At 36.3% G+C, this 22278-nt stretch overlaps 2 protein-coding genes and 2 pseudogenes across 2 annotated transcripts; 1 reads left to right on the forward strand and 3 right to left on the reverse strand.

The window, feature by feature from the left end:
• Nucleotides 1-922: 922 nt before the first annotated feature.
• Nucleotides 923-9469, reverse strand: LOC137000746 (uncharacterized; annotated as a pseudogene).
• LOC137000544 (uncharacterized) lies at nucleotides 2698-4140 on the forward strand (annotated as a pseudogene).
• Nucleotides 9470-11536: 2067 nt separating the features above from the next.
• LOC137000747 (uncharacterized) lies at nucleotides 11537-15880 on the reverse strand. Its single transcript, XM_067358098.1, has 3 exons — nucleotides 14993-15880; nucleotides 14110-14926; nucleotides 11537-13914 (listed from the first exon to the last, which is right to left on the reverse strand). The coding sequence occupies exons 1-3, from the start codon at nucleotides 15878-15880 to the stop codon at nucleotides 11537-11539; spliced, it is 4083 nt and encodes a 1360-aa protein (XP_067214199.1).
• A 33-nt stretch (nucleotides 15881-15913) lies between these two features.
• LOC137000748 (uncharacterized) lies at nucleotides 15914-16711 on the reverse strand. Its single transcript, XM_067358099.1, has 2 exons — nucleotides 16706-16711; nucleotides 15914-16540 (listed from the first exon to the last, which is right to left on the reverse strand). The coding sequence occupies exons 1-2, from the start codon at nucleotides 16709-16711 to the stop codon at nucleotides 15914-15916; spliced, it is 633 nt and encodes a 210-aa protein (XP_067214200.1).
• Nucleotides 16712-22278: the final 5567 nt, after the last annotated feature.

Below are 22278 nucleotides of genomic sequence, written 5' to 3' on the forward strand. Positions count from 1 at the left end.
TTAGTTAATCGAGGACGCGGCAGAAAAACCAATAAATCATACATATCATTGTTCGTTTGCTTTTCAATGAAAGCAATACATCTAGAAGCAGTCAGCGAGCTAAGCTCGAACTCATTTATCGCGGCGCTTAGACGTTTCGTAGAACATCGAGGCTGTCCACAGCGTATTTTCTGCGACAATGCAACTAATTTTGTCGGGGCACGAAACAAACTCTGCGAAATGCGACAGTTTATTAAAGAAGGTGCCAAGGTCGTAAACGATGAATTCTGTATTCCTAACAATATCGATTGGAAATTCATTCCACCAGCGTCACCTCATATGGGGGGTCTGTGGGAGGCAGGTGTAAAATCTTGCAAATTTCATTTAAAACGCGTAATAGGTCAAAATCTTTTGACATTCGAGGAACTTGCCACAGTTTTGATACAGATTGAAGCGTGTTTAAACTCACGTCCAATATGCCAATTGCCATCTACTCCCGCAGACTTACAACCATTGACACCTGGTCATTTTCTCATTGGCGAATCATTGACAACCATTCCGGAAACGGATTTAAGCGACGTGCCGATCAAAAGACTTGACCGCTGGCAATTAGTGCAAAGAATGACGCAGGATTTTTGGCGTCGTTGGAACAGGGAATACTTGACATCATTACAAAGTAAAACTAAATGGAGGATCGAGAAATCTAATTTAGCAATCGATGATATTGTTCTAATTTAAGATAATAATGTACCGCCTGTAAAATGGAAACTAGGTAAAGTCATCGAAACTCATATGGGTACAGATAACAAAGTGCGCGTCGTTACACTGAAAACCGCGAATGGAACTTGTAAAAGAGCAATTAACAAACTATGTAAACTCCCGACGACTGATTAGCATGAATGTACGACTATGTAAAAATTAATTGATATTAATTGGTGGGCGGGATGTATAGAACCGTATGGGCATAGGTCCAGATACAGCTGCGAAGCGAGCGCCTGAGCCGTCGCGCAAGCGTATTAAAATTTGAGAAAAATCCTCAAGAGGGGAACGATGGTCTCATTATAAAAAGCGAGAGATTATCGAAAACTGCAGTCATTTTTGTAAGACTTACAGTCAATCAGATCTCTATTAGCGTCAATTTGAGTCTTACAGATTCACATAGTTATTCAGATAGATAGTAGAATTCACGTAGTTGTAATAAGTGTTAAAGTAAAGTAAGATCAAAATCAATCACATCGTTCTACTTATTTACCACGACCAACATATTTCTCAAACTATTCGTCTGAAATCCAACAGAATATATACTTATAATTATGTAACATACTGTTTATTGTTTTTTGTGTTTGTATAATTGTTATATAAATATTATTTTATTAACTTTATTAACGTTTTAGGAAATCTATCGATAAAAAGCGTTCCTTTCTCTCGATCTCAAAAGCTAAAGTTTAATTTTACAGATATTGAAAATATGTACCAAACATATTTTTAAAAGTTAAAACAATGAAATTATATAATTAATTTAAAGTACAGATAATAAAATTCTAGATTCCAAAGTGTATAGACTCTTTGTATTAGTACCGTTTTTATTATATTGCGAATATTTTCTATGCTTTCAAATAAAATATTTGCATTTATTTGCGAATTCGTACACATTAGGCTCGATTAATTAACTACTTTTATTCATTATTGTGTACTCTGTACTATTGATTTTAGAGATGCTATAGAAATGCCATAGTATCATGAATTATCTGCATAATACATACAAAAAGTATGAGCATAGAAGTTATAATTATTTATTATTATTACATACTTAGTTAACAATAATTTTAACATTAAATGTTTTTTTTATGTAAAAGTATTGTTGCTTTTTCTATAGTGTTGCAGTATGAAATATGTAAAAAAGAAAGAAAAAAACCGCAATACATATATTAAAAAGACAAAGAATGCGCTGTTTAATATTTTACTTTAGTCATTTCATCGTTTTCTCGTTTCTTTACAATGGTAATTGTTATTGCAATGAAAATAAACTACAATCGGTATGTTTGCTCTCGCATCTGTCGCTATTTGCTTCGAATTCCTCTACAGACGATAGCCACGCAGTAATTCCATGTATGTGATTTTGCGATTTATTATTAAGGGAGTTTTGTACCGTTCTTATGACAAAAAATGATTATATTACACGTCTCGTTCTCGATGATGATAATATGTAGTATGGCTTGCCATGCTTAGCTCCACAACATTTAGAGTATAACTCTAAGAGAATTTGAATAGCGCGGTTAGGTCAGTTGGTGGCGCTTCCCGCTTCCGTTCGTCATATTGTTTTGTTGTGTAAAGCTTCACACAGTTTTGTTGTATTACTTTCACACAATTAATAAAAGTTTTCATCCTTTCATGATGAGAAAGGATAGAAAAAGGAAACATTCACGCTTTAAATCAAGAGATCGCTATAGAAGTCGTGACAACGCTGATGAAAAGCTGCAAAAAATGCAGAATCAGTTGGATAACCTCGCAAACCAGCTATGTCTGTTGACTCAAAAATCAACAGAAACTGATAATAAATCAGTAGATCTGGTTATAGATGAGCATGAGTTTACAACCAGAGGTAGGTAAAATAGGTTTTCCCCTTCCTTTTTTGATTATTCCATACGAATATCAAAAAATTTCTTGTCAGGTCCACACGACACTGACAAGGGTGCATTGTTGCGAAAAATTCAATAAGAATACTTTCGTAAATCATAATAAGTGAGCACCATCACGTCAATCATGCTCATCTTAGATTCCCCCTTTCTTTCTTTATCTTTCAGACACTGAAAATAAAGAAAATTTTCCCATTTTGGCTAATAAAGCCTCAGCAGAGTCTGAAATACCATCCACATCCGATGACAAACCATCTATTTCAAAAGAGATGTTGGATATTTTGGGGCAAGATCTTTCTGATACTAAGGAAATTCCTGTCACATTTAATCATGAATTAAAGGTTAGATGGGAAAAATGGATAAAGGAAGGTTTTCCCGAGGAGGAAAAGAAGAAAAATCTTGAAAAATATCCACGGAAAAAAGATTTGTTCGTGGAACCTCCCAAAATCAATCTTGAAATAATTCCTGTAATGTTAGAAATTGCGAAAAAACGCGATGGACATTTTACAGAAACCCAAAATTCAGTGGGTTCTGCCCTATCGGCTCTAGGTGCGGCAATCTCTATGATTCTATCTGAATCTGAAGATGGAATTGATCAGGAAACTCTCATGACATACCTTTGTGATGCTGGAAAATTAATATCAGATGTTTTTCACCAACATTCAGTGGCTAGAAAATCATTTATCACTCCTCTCCTGAATAAATCAGTCAAACCAGTGATGGATGCAACTAAGCCAGATGAGTGGCTTTATGGCAACAAATTTGCTGAGCAAATCAAAGAGGCTAAAACAGTCGAAAAGGCCTGTTCCAGCATTAAAGCATCTGAAAAATCAAAGAACACCACTCAGAAGGTTAGTCAGGGAAACTTGAAGAACCCACCTGCGAGATACAGGCAGGTGGGTTCAATATCAAAGACGGCAACTTCAGTTCAAACAGAGAAACACAAAGTACAACCAGAAACCATCAGAGAACTCGAGTCGCAAGACGACTCAATCAGCGTCGAAGAAGTAAATGAGGTATCGGATATTGCAGGTCGCCTAAAACTATTCTATAATAAATGGACTAGAATTACCAATGATAAATACATTCTTAAATGTTTGCAAGGCTATAGGATACCCTTTAAGGAGCCACCTCATCAAATTTCTCCTTACAAAGAACCTCTTCGGTTGAATAATGAATTAAAGATAATTCAATTAGAAATCAAAAGATTATTAGCTAAAAAAGCAATTGAAATATGTGAAAAATCCAAGGATCAATTTATTTCTCCTTATTTCTTAGTTCCGAAACCAGATGGTTCCAATAGGTTTATTTTAAATCTAAGGGATCTAAATTTCTTTGTCACTCAAACACATTTCAAAATGGAAGATATACGTACAGCAAAAGCGTTATTAAATCCAGGCGAATATATGGCATCAATAGATATTAAGGATGCATATTTCTTAATTCCAATTCATAAGGATTATCGAAAATTTTTAAGATTTCGTTTTCAAGATAGTATTTTTCAGTTTACATGTTTACCTTTTGGTCTTTGCACTAGTCCATATATCTACACTAAGATCATGAAACCTGTTATCAACGAATTAAGAACACGGGGTATTTTGTCTATAATTTACATAAATGATCTACTCTTCAATAACAATTCTTTTCAGTCATGTTTAAGTAACATTAATGACGCAATAAAGCTGTTGAAACAACTAGGTTTTATAATAAACTATAAAAAGAGTGCGTTGATACCAAATAAAAAATGCAAATATTTGGGTTTTATAATAAATTCCGTGGATTATACTTTAGAGTTACCAGACAAGAAAAGGTTACAAATAATAAATTTATGTAAAAGTTTTGAAGAAGGAAAATATTATAAAATTCGTGAAGTGGCAAAATTACTAGGTATCCTAACTGCTGCATGTCCGGCTGTAGCGTACAGTTCTACCTATTGCAAAAGACTAGAAAGGAAAAATTTTTGTCTTTACTCATAAATAATAATAACTATGAGGGTAGAATGTTAATATACAAAAGTATGAAAGTTGATTTAGACTGGTGGCAACACAATGCTATGATTAGTTCCAATCCCATTAGACTAAACAGATTTAAAACTGTAATATCATCGGATGCGTCTCTAACAGGATGGGGTGCTCACCATGAGGGAGTATATGCTCATGATCAATGGACAAATGTAGAAAAGAAATTTAATATAAATTATCTTGAATTACTAGCAGCATTTTTTGCCCTAAAATGTTTTGCATCACATTTATATAATTGCGAAATTTTTTTAAGAATAGACAATACTTCTGCAATAGCCTATATCAACAGGGCTGGTGGTGTTCAATTCCCTCATCTAAGTGACTTATTTCGCCAAATATGGCAGTGGTGCAAAAACAAAAAATTATGGATTTTTGCTTCATATATCCCGTCAAAATCAAATGTAGAAGCAGATTATGCGTCTCGCATTACTAACATAGATACAGAATGGGAACTCAATGATAAATTCTTCATAAAAATTCTTAAAGCATTCTTTGGACCTTTCTCAATTGATTTATTCGATTCAAGATTGAACAAAAAATGCAAGAGATTCTGTTCACGTTTTCCAAATCCTGATTCTACAGCAGTAGATGCATTCACAATTTCATGGAAAAATGAAAATTTTTACGCATTTCCGCCTTTTGCACTCATCTTAAGATCATTAAGAAAAATTTTATCTGACAAAGCAAGGGGAATACTTATTGTACCTCGATGGCCAGCCCAACCGTGGTACCCCCTGTTTATGTCCATGCTCATTGAACCCCCGTTATATTTAAATCCAAATGAGAATCTCTTACTATCTCCTTGCAGAAAGAAGAAACATCCGCTGGCTGCGAACCTTTCGTTGATGGTAGGCAATTTATCAGGCGTGCCTTTATGACAAGGGGACTAGATGACCCTTCAGCTGATATTTTGATTAATTCCATCACAGAATCCACCCTCAAACAATATTAAAGCCCTTTGAGGAGTTGGTATAATTTTACTACAGAAAAACGGTTGGATATGTATAATGCTAGGTCTTCAGACATTATCAAATTCTTAACGCACCTATTCAAAAACGGTGCCAGCTATGGCACTTTAAATTCAGCTCGTTCAGCTATTGCCCTCATTTCTACTAACAATATTCATCAAGATGGTCTCATATCAAGGTTTTTGAAGGGAGCATTTAAAGAGTGACCCACAAAACCCAAATATGATACTATTTGGGATACATCACTTGTTCTCTCCTTCTTAGAAAAATTGCATCCTATCAATCAATTAAAATTGAAGGAAGCAGTAGAAAAAGTAGCCACACTACTAGCAATAATGACGGCTCACCGTTTACAAACTCTAGCTTCTATTCGGATGACCAACATCAAAATATCAGAGACGGAAATAACTATCAAGATCACAGATCTCTTAAAAACATCAAAACCCGGGTCCCTTCAACCAGAATTGCGTTTACCGTTTTTTAAAGAAAAACCCTCTCTATGTGTAGCATCAGCAGTTATGGATTATATAGAAATAACAAGAAAGTTAAGGACAAGAGAAAATAAAAAATTATTCATCTCTACAGTAAAACCACATAATGATGCATCAGCCCAAACGTTAGAACACTGGATAAAATCCTTATTATCCAAGGCGGGTATAGATACTAGCTAATTTACAGCCTATAGCACGAGACATGCATCTGTTTCAGCGGCATTCCAAAAGGGAGTAAGCATCGATACGATTAGACGAACAGCAGGTTGGACTGCTGGTTCACAAATGTTCGCAAAATTTTACAATAAATCCATTGTAAAGTCAAAAAGTGAATTTGCGAGTGCAATACTGAAAAAATAAAAACTTTTTTGTAATTTCTTGTTAATATTAACAAAATAAATAAATAAGTAAAAAAAAAAAAAAAGATATGTACAATGAAAGAGTCATTTCGTACTCTAAAGATCTACATATTATCATCATCGAGAACGAGACGTGTAATATAATTGACCGATCAAACGAGCCCGCCGAAGGCGGGCAAAGTTCGATCGAAATTATATGAAACGTCTCGTTCGAAGATGATGATCTTCCCACCCTCTCACCATCCCCCCCCCCAAAAAAAAAAAAAAAAAATCAATTTGTTTTTCTCAATGAGTCTTTTCTTTTTCTTTTTCTCCTCAAATCTCAAAAAAATATGACGAACGGAAGCGGGAAGCGCCACCAACTGGCCTAACCGCGCTATTCAAATTCTTTGTTATGCTCTAAATGTTGTAGAGCTAAGCATGGCAAGCCATACTACATATTATCATCATCTTCGAACGAGACGTTTCATATAATTTCGATCGAATTTCGCCCGCCTTCGGCGGGCTCGTTTGATCGGTCAATTTACATAACAGTAATCTAATGCAAGCGGAATCGGAACTACACATACTCGCTATCAGTTGATTCGGTAGATTCGGATCCTTCGTTTGATCAACCAAGTTTCGGATCTAAACATGATAAGTACAACTGTGTACTTTTAATACATTTTCTGTTTATGCGTGGATATTCAAAAAAATTAATTTTCAAAAATTAATTGACAAATTGTAAATTTACAAGTTTTGATTAATTTCGAATTTGATGTGCAACTATCAGGCAATATGATTTTAATTGTAAATTAATTTGAAGAAATTCATATCTAATTGAAAAATTAAATAAATTAAATGAACTATTTAAGCATATTTGAATCAAAATTAAAATCGTATATATTTCATATTGACAACTTACTTTTTCATTTTTATTGTCCAAAATAAATTTCAAGGGATCCCAAGCTAGATCTTTGTCAGCAATATTTCAAGCATTATTGTTTTGCGGCAATTTCAATCCAAAGAGCGAACTTATCTGTTAAAAAAAATTATTTAAATGTGCAGAGTTTTACAAGAATAAAAAATCTGAATAATTTCTAATGTGCATATCTATACGTAAATTATTTACCATTTGGGCAAGAAATATGACGCTGTTAACTTGCTGTGCACTTGCTGCGACTTTAGATGAATCAAGTCCGAAAAGTCGAAAGAATGCAGAAACGAGATTTGAAGGGCCAAATGGTTGCTTTGCCTCATTACTCCCGTCTTCTCCTCATCTCTCTTTATGACCTAGACTCTTATGCCCTAACTAGACCGGAAGATGATCCTACTTGTGGCTCATTCGAGTGCATAGTTTGACAGACCGACCGAATCGATTTAATTGGATGAAAAAAATTATTTGATATGGTTAATACGATTGGAAGTTAACTTCAATATAATTTTAACCTGTCAAACTATGCACTCAGATAAGCCACAAGTAGGATCATCCTCCGGTCTAGTTAGGGCATTAGATACTAGATCGGCAATATCCATAGCTGTTTCCAAATAGTTAGTGGCGTACTGCAATCCTGATTTTATCTTATCTAGAACATCTAAAATTAAAAAAAATGCAATTATTCTTTTTTTCCTGGATAAACAATCATGTTCAAAGACAGAATCGATAAACTAAAATCACTGAAAAACTGAATTATTTCATAAATAAAACCAGATAAATAGGCAAACGTAGGTCTCGTTCGAAAGGTCTTGAAAAGCCTTATAGAGTGAGAAAGAACCGTTTCCAACTTAAATCACGTTCGACGGACGAATCTTTCAAACTAAAGTTGATAATTAACCGATTACCATTATCACTTACTGGTTATCAATTATAATATAATAGCAAAGTTTCAATACACGCGTAAAAGATAAACTTCGTAAAAGAAAAACAGGCTTACTTTCGGTCTTTGCGAGCTGTACACCGTCAAATATAGTTATTCAAAAGACGCAAAACAGGAGACAAGAGGAAACACTGGACATTTCGTCAAATCAAACTGTCCCACGGCACTAAGACTGTTGAGGATCTTCGTAAAACAGGATCATAACGGATGTTTTGCGTTAACTGTGCGTTTATTTCCATTCCGTTGCGTCTCCGACGGAAGAAAATGCGAATGTCATTCTTCTTGCTTTGCCAGCAAAGCGCGAGATGTGGCAACCGTGTTTCGCAGCGCGATTTAGTCGTATTCCTATTAGAAGTAGTAAAAAGAATTATTAAAGTGGCAAAGGTGCTGGAAGTAACATCTCAAATTCGCGTAGCTATCGTCGTTATCGTTAAAAGAATCTATTCAAAAGGCATTTGACATATCAAACGGAAGTTCCTTGGCTTATTCTTATAAGTATATATTGAAAATTGAATTTTAACATTTTGCGATACTTAAAACATGTTACGTTGTATATTAATCACTAAAAACTTCAGAACTCCAACTATGTATCGCAATATATTAGTGTTGTGTGCATTTTGCATTTTAAAAGTGGCATTCGAAGATCAGTCATCTTTATATCTGAATGAAATTCGCAGCTTAAGCGAATTACCAATGGACAAACTCATTCAAATTAAATCTTCTCTTGCAAGCAAAAATGGTAAATCATTGTAAATCTTTTATTATATATAATACTCTTTACTTGGTCCTCTTATGGGGTTCCAAGAACTTTCGTCAGTTTCTCAAATTTGCTAATGTATATTTATGTTTACTAATACTTTACTATTCATCACGTGAGCACACATAAATCTAGCTTGATATACATTTTTTATTTCTATCTTTAATCTACGAAAATAATTCAATGCTTCAATATCTGAAAAAGACTTACGTTGTATTCTGCCGCAAATCGACGCGTTATTTCATAGTTACCTAACTCTTTCCAATGTTGAGAAACCAAACTGAAAGAAAGTAAAGACCTTTCGAGCTTACTCAAAATTAAAGTATCGAGCTTTCTCAAAATTATGCTCGCAACTTCTGGTGGTAGTTGGGAAATGTAGTCCACATCATCATCTCCTGCCATCGCTTATGCAAGAAAAGCTAATGCTCTTTACTGTGCAGTAGCGATGGCACTTTTGGCATGACTGCTGCATTATCGCATTATTTATAGTAAATGCCCCACCACGTCTTATGGAAAAATCTATTAAAATTAGTGGTGGGGGGAACAAGAACAAATCAAATGTTATAAAAGAGGAGGAGGGGAGGGAGTAGGGTGAAAAAGAGAGGAGAAGAAGAAAGAAAGTTGGAAATATTATACATTTTATTTTAACTGTTATTATACATTATGTATATATCGTTATACTTATTCTCTCAGAGTTTTCTAAATTTTTATATTTATTTCTATATTTATAGATATCACTGACGAAAATGAAAACGACGATATGAACGCGTCTAGCAAGAAATTACCGCTAACGCTGCCAATGGCACTGCCATTGAGAAGAAGTGGCAAGAAGCCTACACGACAATACGGGGACCATAACGATGAAAAAGACAAAGACACGAAGATTTCAAAAATTTTCCAACTGGCAATAACTGCTCTCTCATTTCTCGCATTCGGCAGCTATCTTCTTACACTTATAATAATAGCAATTCGTCGTAATTCGGCCAATGGTGGCAACGGAAATGTTCTGATATTTTCGGTAATAATTGTGCTTACGACAAAATTTCTCTATGTTCAATGTACTTTTGCGGCTGCAAAATTTATTTAATGTAAATATATAAAACTTTGTGTTTTCTAATAGACTAAAACTTTTAATTCTCACGGTCAATCAATGCGTGCGTAGACTCTTGAAGATCTTTTTCCGAAATTCTTGTTATGGCTTGAATAGCTAGGATATCATCGTAGCGAATTCTTATTATCAAAATTCTAAGTTTAAAAAATAGAAAGCAGTCGCATACAAGAAGTCAAATGACAAATATTACAAGTAAGTAAATACATATAATTATTTTTCTTCTAGAATCTGCAAAATCTACAGAAATCGAACCGTCCTAAGCGAATATTTTAATATTCGATTCGATGGAAAATAATTTAGTAACAGAGACTCTACGAAGGAATGATTATGCTTTCAAGAAGTTACGCCTTGTACAATTGAACTAAAACAGCAAATATTTCATGATCCAATAAAACATACAATTTTAATGTAAACTATATGATCAATTAAATTAATAAAAATTTATTTTTGAATATTTTAGAATTAATTATTGATCGCCACAAAGCCAGCATGTAGATAACGTAGTCAAGATAACGTAGTCAAATATTACTTTCTGGATAATTGTAGTAAATATTGCGCACTGAAATAATTGAACAAATTTAAAAAAAAAGTTTTTTTTTGTCTGATATTTGCAGTTTGATTACTCATCCCACAAATCTGACAGACTCTTGAAAATCCTAAAACCTAATAAAATCGAATAGAAAACCGCGATGTATACGAAAACTGTATACTTCAAAAATATATTAAATAATATAAAGCGTATAGTCATTAATGCTTTATACTAATTGTTATATGAGTAACAGTACAAATTTACGTTACATTGTATAGTCTGTTGTTAGAAATCTAGATCATTAAAAAGCCAGATCATTATCAAGAGTCCACCGAAATCATCGCAAGCTTAGAGACATTAAATTCAGAAATACGAGAGATTTGGGACGTTTTAAACAAACGTCAAGATAGCAACATACCTCCGACTCTTATGTACTTGTTGGGTCGGGATTATGCTTAAGAATCCACCCGATTACCTGAATAAACTTTTATTCTTAAAAAAATGCTTTTATAAAGACACACACTGAAGATGTGCTCGTCTCGCAAGCTTCTCTTACACACACGCGCTCGGTGCGGTCACCTTTCGTAACTATATAAAACAAACGCCTATCGCCACGGCGCGTTAATCAAATTCTTACAACGCCATAAATAAAGAACCCGTAACATATGATAATCATTCGCGATATAAAAATGCAAACTAAAGTTATAACTCCTAAGCGGCGCGTACACTAAAGTTATAACTCCTAAGCGGCGCGTACACTAAAGTTATAACTCCTAAGCGGCGCGTACACCGGCGAGCTTGAAAGACTCGACTTTCAATATCAGTTTTACTAAAACGTATCTATCGGCATCACGCAAATCTTTGGCAATGTTCTTTGGATTATTCCGCCTTGAGTCTTTAGAGTCACAGTACGAATCAAACCATCCTTTCCCGGATGGACGTCGATTATCCTTCCCAAACTCCACTTGAGAGGAGGCGTACTCTCACGAATTAAGACCAGTGCTCCAACCTTGATCTCTTCATTGACCTTTTTGGTCTTCCATTTCGTTCGTTGTTGTAATTGAGCGAGATATTCTCTGGACCAGCGATGCCAAAAATCTTGCTGCATTTTAGTCAACAACTCGTAACGATTTAAACGATTCAACGCTACGTTGGAAATGTCTTCTTCAGGAAGCGATGTTAACGATGAGCCTACTAAAAAATGCCCCGGCGTGAGCACTTCAAAATTGCAAGGATCGGAAGATAAGGGACTTAAGGGCCGTGAATTCAAACAAGCCTCTATCTGGCAAAATACTGTACATAGTTCTTCGAAACTGAGGCTAGTTTCTCCAATCACCGCCTTTGCGTGTGTTTTGGCCGATTTTACTGCTGACTCCCATAATCCGCCTACATGTGGTAAATGAGGTGGAATAAATTTCCACTCTATACTTTGGTCTGCAGAGAATCTAACTATCTCTTCCTGATGAGTCGCGCCTTTTATTAGATTGCCGAGTTGCTGTAAAGTATTGTTAGCGCCCACAAAATTTGTGCCATTGTCCGAAATAATAGTCTTACATCGACCTCGCCGAGATATAAATCTTTTCAACGCGTTCAGAAATCCCGCTGTAGTAAGGTCAGATACTATTTCAAAATGAACCGCTTTAGTTGCAAGACAAATGGATAAGCACAAATATGCCTTTGATGTCTTATTCCGTGATATCTTGATTGTGTACGGTCCTGCATAATCAACGCCAACATTTGAGAAAGGTCTACTCGGGGTTATTCTCTCAGCAGGTAAGTTGCCCATTAATTGTGTTGGGCTTATCGGTTGTCGCCTAAAACAAGTAACGCATTTCCTTAATACGCTACGAATTGCACTTCTAGCCGCTATTATCCAATATTGCTCTCGGATCGCAGCCAATAGTGCTAAGGATCCTGCGTGTAAGTCTCGATGATGAAAATGTAATATGATTAATTTCGTCAACGGATGTTTTTGTGGTAGAACCATTGGAAAACGCCTTTTGTAAGGAAGTGGTGCGTTTTGTAACCGTCCACCCACTCTTACAATATCATCCTCATCGATAAAAGGATGAAGATCCAATAGATTGCTTCTTGAAGAGACGGTACTCGTACTTCTCAGATCGTTGATTTCTTGAGGAAATGCCTGCTGTTGCGCCAGCATGACGAGGGCCTTCATGGAGTGCTGCAATTCTTCAACTGTTAAGTCTCCAATTTGCCGTTCCCCTCTTGCATTAGCGGCCTTCGCGTTAGTTTGGAATCGGAATACATATGCGACTATTCGTTGTAACTTCCGCAACGATGAGTATTTAAGGAACAGCTCGTAACTAATCGGCACAACTGGAAATGCTAATGAGTACGCCTTGGTTTCTGGTATCTCATGAACCGGCGGGTAAGACGATATTGGCCACAATTCTTCGTCCTTCTTCAGCCACTCGGGGCCATACCACCAAATGGAGGCGTTGATTAATTGCTGAGGATCACTTCCGCGTGAGATAATATCCGCTGGGTTGTGTTCTGATCTCACATGCCTCCAATGATTCTTCTCAGTGGCATCTTGTATTTCCGACACTCGATTACGAACAAACTCTTTCCACTGATAAGGTTGCCCTCTTATCCACGAAAGTGCTACACTGGAATCGCACCAGAAAATCTCACGATGAATTTCGATGGTTAGGGCCGTTTTCATTTTTTTATATAATCGTGACAGTAGTAGAGCGCCACATAATTCCAAACGAGGCAACGTGATAGCTTTTAACGGGGCGACTCGTGACTTCGCGCACAACAATCGCACGCTGGTGGCACCTAAAGGTTCCGTTGATTTTAAATATATGCAGGCTCCATATGCTGACATGGAAGCATCGCAAAATCCATGTAACTCGACACGTATCGGATTATTGCATAATACATGCCGAGGTATCTTGATCTCATTTATTCGTGCAAAGTTCTGTTTATACTTCATCCACTTCGTGTGAAGATTCATGGGGAGTCCTTCGTCCCATCCCACTTTTAATTGCCACAACTGTTGGATGATAATTTTTGCCTTGATCGTTGTCGGTCCTATGAGACCCAGAGGATCAAATAATTGTGCCACGAATGACAGAATAGTCCGTTTCGTGGGTCTTTGCTCCTGTCCTGTTAAATGGATTTTGTAAACTAGCTGATCGTTATCTGCGCTCCATCGTAATCCAAGAATTTTGGTTTCTTCGCCTATCGCATAAGTAGTCGATCGATCGTAGTTCTCGCCTTACACTATTTCGCGTGAGTTTGATTTCCACTTTCTCAAAGGGAATAGTGCTGATTGCAAAATCTCTGTTATTTCGTTCTTTCTTTGCAGAAGCTCCATGACCGAAGATCCTCCAGTTATGAGGTCGTCTACGTAAAAGTCTCGCTTGATAATCTTACTGGCTTCTGGGAATTTCGTGGCATTTTCTATCGCCAATTGTAACAAACATCTCGTTGCTAGAAATGACGCAGGTCCCGTTCCATACGTCAAGGTGTTTAATCTGTAGATCGTTGGAGTCGCATGAATATCTGTTCTCCATAAGATTCGTTGGAGGTCTCTATCTCTTTCGTCAACTGATATTTGGCGGTACATTTTTGTAATGTCCGCTGTCATTACATATGCATGTTGTCGGAAGCGTGCTACGATGTCTATTAATTCATCTTGAATAACTGGGCCAACCATCAAAATGTCATTTAAAGATTTGCCTGATGTCGTATGACTTGAAGCATCGAAGACAACCCTGAGTTTTGTCGTTGCACTCTCTTCTTTTAGGACTGCGTGATGAGGTAGATAATTTGCTGGTATGCCCTTTTCATTCATTTCCCCTCTACCCATGTGGTTTAAGCTTTCATAATCCTTCATGAAAGTTGTATATCTCTCTTTAATGAGCGGATCTTTAATGAATTTGCGTTCAATGGATCGTAGGCGTTTGAAAGCGATATCATATGACTCTCCTAACTGATCTGGATTTTCGCGCAATGGAAGTCGAACTTGAAATCTTCCGGAAAACAGTCTTCGATGTGTTTGCTGAAAATGTTTTTCGCATGCTAATTCCTCTTGTGATTGAACTTGACTCGTTGGTACCTCGTCAATCTTCCAAAAACGTTGCAGCTGGTCTTGCAGATAATTAGCGTCGGAAAATCCGCAGAATTCTTGTATGGTCGTTTGTCGCGGTTTAACGGCGTAAGGACCACCTATTATCCACCCTAACTTGGTCTTTTGTATGATCGGTTAATTTTTCCCATTTCTAATCTGTTCTGCGCAAAGTAATTCCCAGAATACCCCCGCGCCTAACAATAAATCTATCTTTTGAGGAATACAGTACGACGGATCGGCTAGAATAACATGCTTTGGAATCTTTACGGATTGCACGTCGAACGGCATAAGAGGAATATTGTTAGTGATTTCATCGAGCATAGAAAATGACAACGTAATCGAAAATGCATTAAATCTTGACCGTATAGTGACTGTTGTCGCAGCGGATATTCGTGTTACCGCTTGAGCTATTGCTCCTACTGATTGATTAAATTTTCTTTTCGGTAACTTTAATCTGTCGCATAATGAACTTGAAATAAAGTTTGACTGTGAGCCATTGTCTAAAAGTGCACGCGCTTCAATCTTATTACCTACGTTGTCATCTATATACACGATTGCTGTCGACAACAATACCTGCGCTGGTTGCTTTACGCTATATGTTGTGATCGCTTGTACCAGTTGTGGTTCGCTTAATGAAGAGGTTTCTTCTTTTGCTTTACCGTCTTTACGGCTATGATTTGGTCGAGATGCATCCGCTTTTGATGAGATGTCTGAAAGTTCTTCAATATGTAATAATGAATTATGTTTTCCGCTACATCGCTTACAATTTCCCGCTTTACAACTCTTTACAGTGTGTCCCTTCCCGAGGCAATTCAAACACAGATTCAGACGCTTGACTTCATTTATTCGCGCTTGCACTGAAAGATCGCGTATTTTTTGACACTGATATATTCTATGATCTTCTTGACACATCGGACAATTACCCTTGTTCTGAACGCTTAAATGAGAAGTGAGATGCTCCGATTTTTGTTTTATACTTGAATTTGCTTGACTCTTAGCGTTATTGTCCTTTCTTTGTTGAACTGCCTCGAGAATTTGATATCTATTCGCCAGAAAGCCTTTTAATTGTTCCATTGTAGATAGGTTATCCGCAATAACCTTTTGTTCTCATTCTCGCTTTGTAAATGAATCTAATTTGTTGACGACCATTTCAATAAGCAATGTGTTCCAAGATTCTACAGGTTCTCCCAGATTTTTTAGCGCTCTCAAGTTTTTGCACAGCTCATCTGATAGGGTGCGCAGAGCACCAGCTGACTCCTTATGGATTTGAGGTAACTCAAACAGCGCACGGACGTGATGCCTCGTAGTAAGACGCTTGTTTTCAAATCGACTCTTCAAGAGCTCCAATGCTATTCTGTAATTTTCACCTGTAACTTCAAGTGAATGAATTACTTGAGCTGCCTTACCCTTGAGTACTGACTGCAAATAATAAAACTTTTGTACATCTGACAACGATGAATCTGAATCAACTAAAGCCTTAAACAAATCGAAAAAATGACTCCACTTTTCATAGCTTCCATCAAAGTGCGGCAATGCTATTGTTGGTATTTTTATGTTATGATGTACGATCTCATTATTTGGCTGTACCGGAATTGCAGGATTATTTTGTGGATTGTTCGGCACCAAGCTTCGTGCCCTTGCAATCGCTCGAAAATATAGAGGCTCGAAAACTTCATTTTCCGCGTTTAATTCCCCATCAAGACCGTTATTAATGTCTAAATTGCGAATTTGATCCTAACAATTATTGAATTCTGTTAATAAATCCTCCGCTCGTTCTAATCGCGTTTTCAATTCTATTAAATTTTCTGCATTCGGATTGTATGCATCCAGAAATTGTCGGAATCTTGTTAGTTTCGATTTAACACCCGCGCGAGTTCGTTTTAGAGATGCAATATTTACCTCCATTTTTGTGCTTGTATGCGATGTATCGCCTTGTATAACCTTACTGCAAAAACCAAATCTATATTTACGTACTTTTGCTCTTGAATTAGTAAATTTGCTCTTATACAATCCCTTTGTGATTTAATCGTGATTAAATTATTACTTATTGCGCTGATACCTTCCTGAATTTTTTAACCATGCTATTGAATGCACGCAATCAATTCTCTCTGCTAAACGCACGCCACGATGTACTTTTTCTTGATGTGATGCGTACGTTGTCTTTTTTGTGTCTTCTACACATCCGGCTCGAAGGACCATTTGTTGGGTCGGGATTATGCTTAAGAATCCACCCGATTACCTAAATAAACTTTTATTCTTAAAAAAATGCTTTTATAAAGACACACACTGAAGATGTGCTCGTCTCGCAAGCTTCTCTTACACACACGCGCTCGGTGCGGTCACCTTTCGTAACTATATAAAACAAACGCCTATCGCCACGGCGCGTTAATCAAATTCTTACAACGCCACAAATAAAGAACCCGTAACATATGATAATCATTCGCGATATAAAAATGCAAACTAAAGTTATAACTCCTAAGCGGCGCGTACACTAAAGTTATAACTCCTAAGTGGCGCGTACAGTACTCTTATCTGCGATGGTTGCGTTTTCATCATCTCATCGCACAGCCTAATAACCTGCAAGGTATAAAAACATATAATTTATGCAAATGTATAGATATTATTAAGTCAACATAAAAAATATACTGATATCCATAAAATAAAGAAAATAAGTGCTGGAAACAAGTAGCTAAAAAGTATTTCCTACTTTTTATGAAGTCGTGTACGTTGTTATAAAGTGATAACGTGAATTACTTTTGTGATAAATATAATTACGCGATGATTTTTCAAATGAATACACGCTATTATCTTAGCTTCTAAGAATTTTTTGATAAAACAAAATTAAAAATAAAAACAAAAACTAAAAATTACTTTGGAATAAAAATTATTTTATTTTAGAATTATTTTAGAATAGTATTATTCGATATTAGCATACACTACTTAGCGTGATCAAATTCAGATAACTTTTTATAAGTAAAATATGTTTTATTATATACATATCTCTAAATAGAAAAGTGTCTTTATAAATTATTTAATAATTTATTATTTAATGATAACTTTTTAATCTATAAGATGTAGTTAATACAAACTACGTCTACCACCTATTTCTTAGGTGCCTTCGGTACGCCCAACATACAATCCAACATCCTGTCTCAATTAACCGCTGCACAACCTCCTACCACGACTCAAAATATCGTTGCTCAGTACGGCCATAACAGTGGCTTCATCACCAGTGTTGGCACAGTCGAAAGAAACGTCTCGAATTTGATGGAAAGGACCAGAAATCTCAGGGATTGGCTACGCCAAGCTCGCGTCGAAACTACCGACCTGATCCAGGTCAGGCGACCCTTTAAATCAACATTAACGTCTAGAAGCGAACATTTTTTCTTTTTCCCTAAATCCCTTTCTTTTTACAAAAGTCACCTTTATTCCCGGAGAATTATATAATTTTGAAATGTATAATTAGTTGTGCGAAAAGTACAGATTGTACAGTTACTCCTTCATTCTCCACATTTAATTAGCATTATACTTTTATCAAATAATTAATTGTACAATATATTTCTCGAGTCAATTTCAATTTATCTCACGTAGTTTACAATTATGAATTTGTTGAAAACAATGTCGTGATAATCCTATTTGAAACGTAAGCATACTCAATTTATATAGATTTCAATTTTACGCTTATTTATTGCTTCGAATCTTGTTATCGTCATTGCCGAATCGACGATCAAACTCTCAAGAATACATTACGAAAGACAATTTGTGTGTGAGCGAGATTAAGTCACAGACGTGACAATTGCATGTGATATAAATGCATATAATTTTCAATATTCACAACGTATTTTAAATTTGAGCTTGAATCGCAAATTTTATTGACACTGTGCTTTGATAAGAATAAAATTATATAATTTAATTAATGAACTGGATTAAGAATTTCTCCAATTTTTATCGATCTTGCGTTGATACTACAGCGTGATCGTTTAACATTTTTACAATCATACTTCTTTAAATGCAAAACAAGATCATAACACATGCAAAAGAAATATAGCACAAAAATTCATAAATGATAAGGTTTGGCCAAGTTCCAAAAAAGACACTCCAATATGTTTATATTTTAATAATTATCTAAATTTTTAATATATTACCAACATAAAAAGTAACTGATACATTATTCAAGGTGCAAATTCAAAATAAACATACATAAAATATACATAAGAATACATAAGAATATATGAAATGTATAAATAAAACTGATCAAAATTTGAGTGAAAAAAATTCAATTAAAATAACAAAATATTTATTAAAAAATACAAAAAAACTTGGCGTTGCCAACGGGCTTCGCTCCTTCCTTTCGAGCCCCTCTCCCCCATAGCGCAGCCCTTTGCATTATCCCTCCTGTCCTTTCCGTCGAGGGGTTTCTCTACCCCTCCGCTTTTACCCTCCTCTTTACACCCCAAAGTATTATGAAATAATAAAAATGAGTAATAATGTGATAATTAGCATGATTAATTGACATCATGTAATTAATTGACATTATGTAAGTTAACATGTTGTTCGGTGTGGCAACGCCAAGTTTTTTTGTATTTTTTAATAAATATTTTGTTATTTTAATATATTAAAAATATATTAAAAATGTAATATATTAAAAATTTAGATAATTATTAAAATATAAACATATTGGAGTGTCTTTTTTGGAACTTGGCCAGACCTTATCATTTATGAATTTTTGTGCTATATCACCTACCTTTTAGATTAATTATTTTCTAATATTACCAATAAAACATCTGTTTCACAGAACATGTAACAGCACGCGCTGTTACTAAGCACACACCCCCCATTACGGGCCGCATTCCGATCCCCCAACTCGAGGGTAATATCTCAAGAAGGGGTAGCTGCCGGGTAGAGTAACACCCCAAGTGGGGGTAGCGCGACCGGTATAAAAGCCGGCTCGCGGAACAGACCGACACCATTCCCCCGAGTACGACTCGGACAAGCCTCAGGGCGCACTCTGAAGCTCCGGTCGTACTCGCTCCCATCCCGATAGTCGTTCTAGGAGCAGGGCGTTCTCTGCTTCGGTCGGGTGTTCCCGGCGTTCGACTTCCGACTTTTCGTCGTTCTAGGAGCAGGGCGTTCCCTGCTTCGGTCGGGTGTTCCCGGCATTCGACTTCCGACTTTCCATCGTTCTAGGAGCAGGGCGTTCCCTGCTTTGGTCGGGTGTTCCCGGCGTTCGACTTCCGACTTTCCGTCGTTCTAGGGGCAGGGCGTTCTCTGCCTCGGTCGGGTGTTCCCGGCGTTCGACTTCCGTTATCCCTTGCACGAGAGAAGTCTCTCACTGTCTTCGGACACAGCGCACCGGCAACCGTCGACGACTCAGCAGGGCTCGGATATACGCGGTATCGCTTATTTTTTATTACTTTGACTCCGTACCGTACAAACCGACCGATTTAGAATTAAATAGGATTAATCATGTTCATAATTATTTAAATTGCGGCCAAACGCGCGACACGTTAAATAAAAACTACGCAGTCTGCTCATTATTAAAATATTTATTTCCGATAGTTGTATCCGATTATACCGTTAAGATATTAGACCGTTACAGAAATACTCATGTACTCGTTGTTAATATTTTCTTTTATAATTATATTATCCAAATGCTCTCTTGAATAAATATTTATTTTTCTTTAAATTATTTTTGTTAATTTGGAGTCTCCCGATAAACCACACGAACGAATTCTGGCAAACTGACGAGTTATTCCGCGTCGTAAGAATCCGCTTCGCTAACTACACACCGTCGTAATTCCGCATCGTAAAAATCCGCATACCGTCGAAATTCCGCATCGTTACGTACCGTTACAAACATAAGTGTGATATGAAACAAAAAACTTGTGTTAGAATGTGAAATAATTTAGTTAATATGTAATTAAGTTAATATAAATGTACAAAATTAATTATATGACAAAATTGAAATTATTTTTTAATTATTTTTGCACATTTTGGATATAACATTTATATTAACTTAATTACATATTAACTAAATTATTTTACATTATAAGTTTTGCGACTGGATCGACGTCGACGTCGACGTCGACGTCGACGTCGACGTCGTTCCTCGTTCATTAATACTAATAAAATTTTATTAGATGGCAGTTTATTTGTTAATAAAATATTAACAAGATTAAAAGATATAATTTTCTTTTTCATACTTTTCAGAAGTTCTTTTTCATACTTTTCGAGTTATTTTATATCTTAATCTGACACATTTCGATATAAAATTTAAAATATCTCTGAAAATATTAAGTTCTGGATAATTTTACCGTAATACTTTTATGAATAGAATAATGAGAATCAAGTGGTATAAAGGTGTGGCAGCGCCAAGTTAGTAAAAAAAAGTACATTGTAAATTACATACTTTTTTTTCAAAATAATAATGAGTTTTTTTTACACGAATTGATTCGTTTCATTATTTTGCGCATAAAAATATTACGGTAAGATTATCGATAACTATTTCGATTATCGATAAATATTTTTAAAAATTTTAGATTTTATATCAAAATATGTCATGTCTCTCTCTCTCTCTCTCTCTCTCTCTCTCTCTCTCTCTCTCTCTCTCTCTCTCTCTCTCTCTCTCTCTCTCTCTCTCTCTCTCTCTCTCTCTCTCTCTCTCTCTCTCTCTCTCTCTCTCTCTCTCTCTCTCTCTCTCTCTCTCTCTCTCTCTCTCTCTCTCTCTCTCTCTCTCTCTCTCTCTCCTCTCTCTCTCTCTCTCTCTCTCTCTCTCTCTCTCTCTCTCTCTCTCTCTCTCTCTCTCTCTCTCTCTCTCTCTCTCTCTCTCTCTCTCTCTCTCTCTCTCTCTCTCTCTCTCTCTCTCTCTCTCTCTCTCTCTCTCTCTCTCTCTCTCTCTCTCTCTCTCTCTCTCTCTCTCTCTCTCTCTCTCTCTCTCTCTCTCTCTCTCTCTCTCTCTCTCTCTCTCTCTCTCTCTCTCTCTCTCTCTCTCTCTCTCTCTCTCTCTCTCTCTCTCTCTCTCTCTCTCTCTCTCTCTCTCTCTCTCTCTCTCTCTCTCTCTCTCTCTCTCTCTCTCTCTCTCTCTCTCTCTCTCTCTCTCTCTCTCTCTCTCTCTCTTTCTCTCGTGTTTTCGAAATTCCCGTCACACAACTCGCAAAAGTCGAAATCGTCGACTCTTGGCACCTGATGCGAGAAATTCTCTAAATTATAAATAATACCCTGGACCTCACAAATTTTCTATCCACCCCTGACGGACAGAGGAGAAGAAGGAGACGACGTTTCTTATTAAAATATGAAAAACATCACTTTTTGATGTCGCTTGTATCTCCGGAACGACTGGACCAATTTTAATTTTCTTCGGCTCAAATTACTCGTGGCGATGCCACCTTTCAGGATATGCTATGTGTTTTTAAAAATTTCTTATATTTTAGTTGCTACAAACTTCCGAAAAATCGACTTTGTGCGCGCAGGAT

This window comes from Linepithema humile, chromosome 6 (genome assembly GCF_040581485.1).
Source record: "Linepithema humile isolate Giens D197 chromosome 6, Lhum_UNIL_v1.0, whole genome shotgun sequence".
NCBI classification, from domain to species: domain Eukaryota; kingdom Metazoa; phylum Arthropoda; class Insecta; order Hymenoptera; family Formicidae; genus Linepithema; species Linepithema humile.

Bases quoted from the DNA above. Each gene is read 5' to 3' on its own strand.
- LOC137000747 (XM_067358098.1), bottom strand. From the start codon at position 15,880: ATGGAACAATTAAAAGGCTTTCTGGCGAATAGATATCAAATTCTCGAG. The intron at 14,927-14,992 runs GTATTCTGGGAA...ATCATACAAAAG, and splicing joins ATTTATTGTTAGGCGCGGGG to ACCAAGTTAGGGTGGATAAT. The intron at 13,915-14,109 runs GTAAGATTATCA...CTTATGCGATAG, and splicing joins CACGAAATTCCCAGAAGCCA to GCGAAGAAACCAAAATTCTT.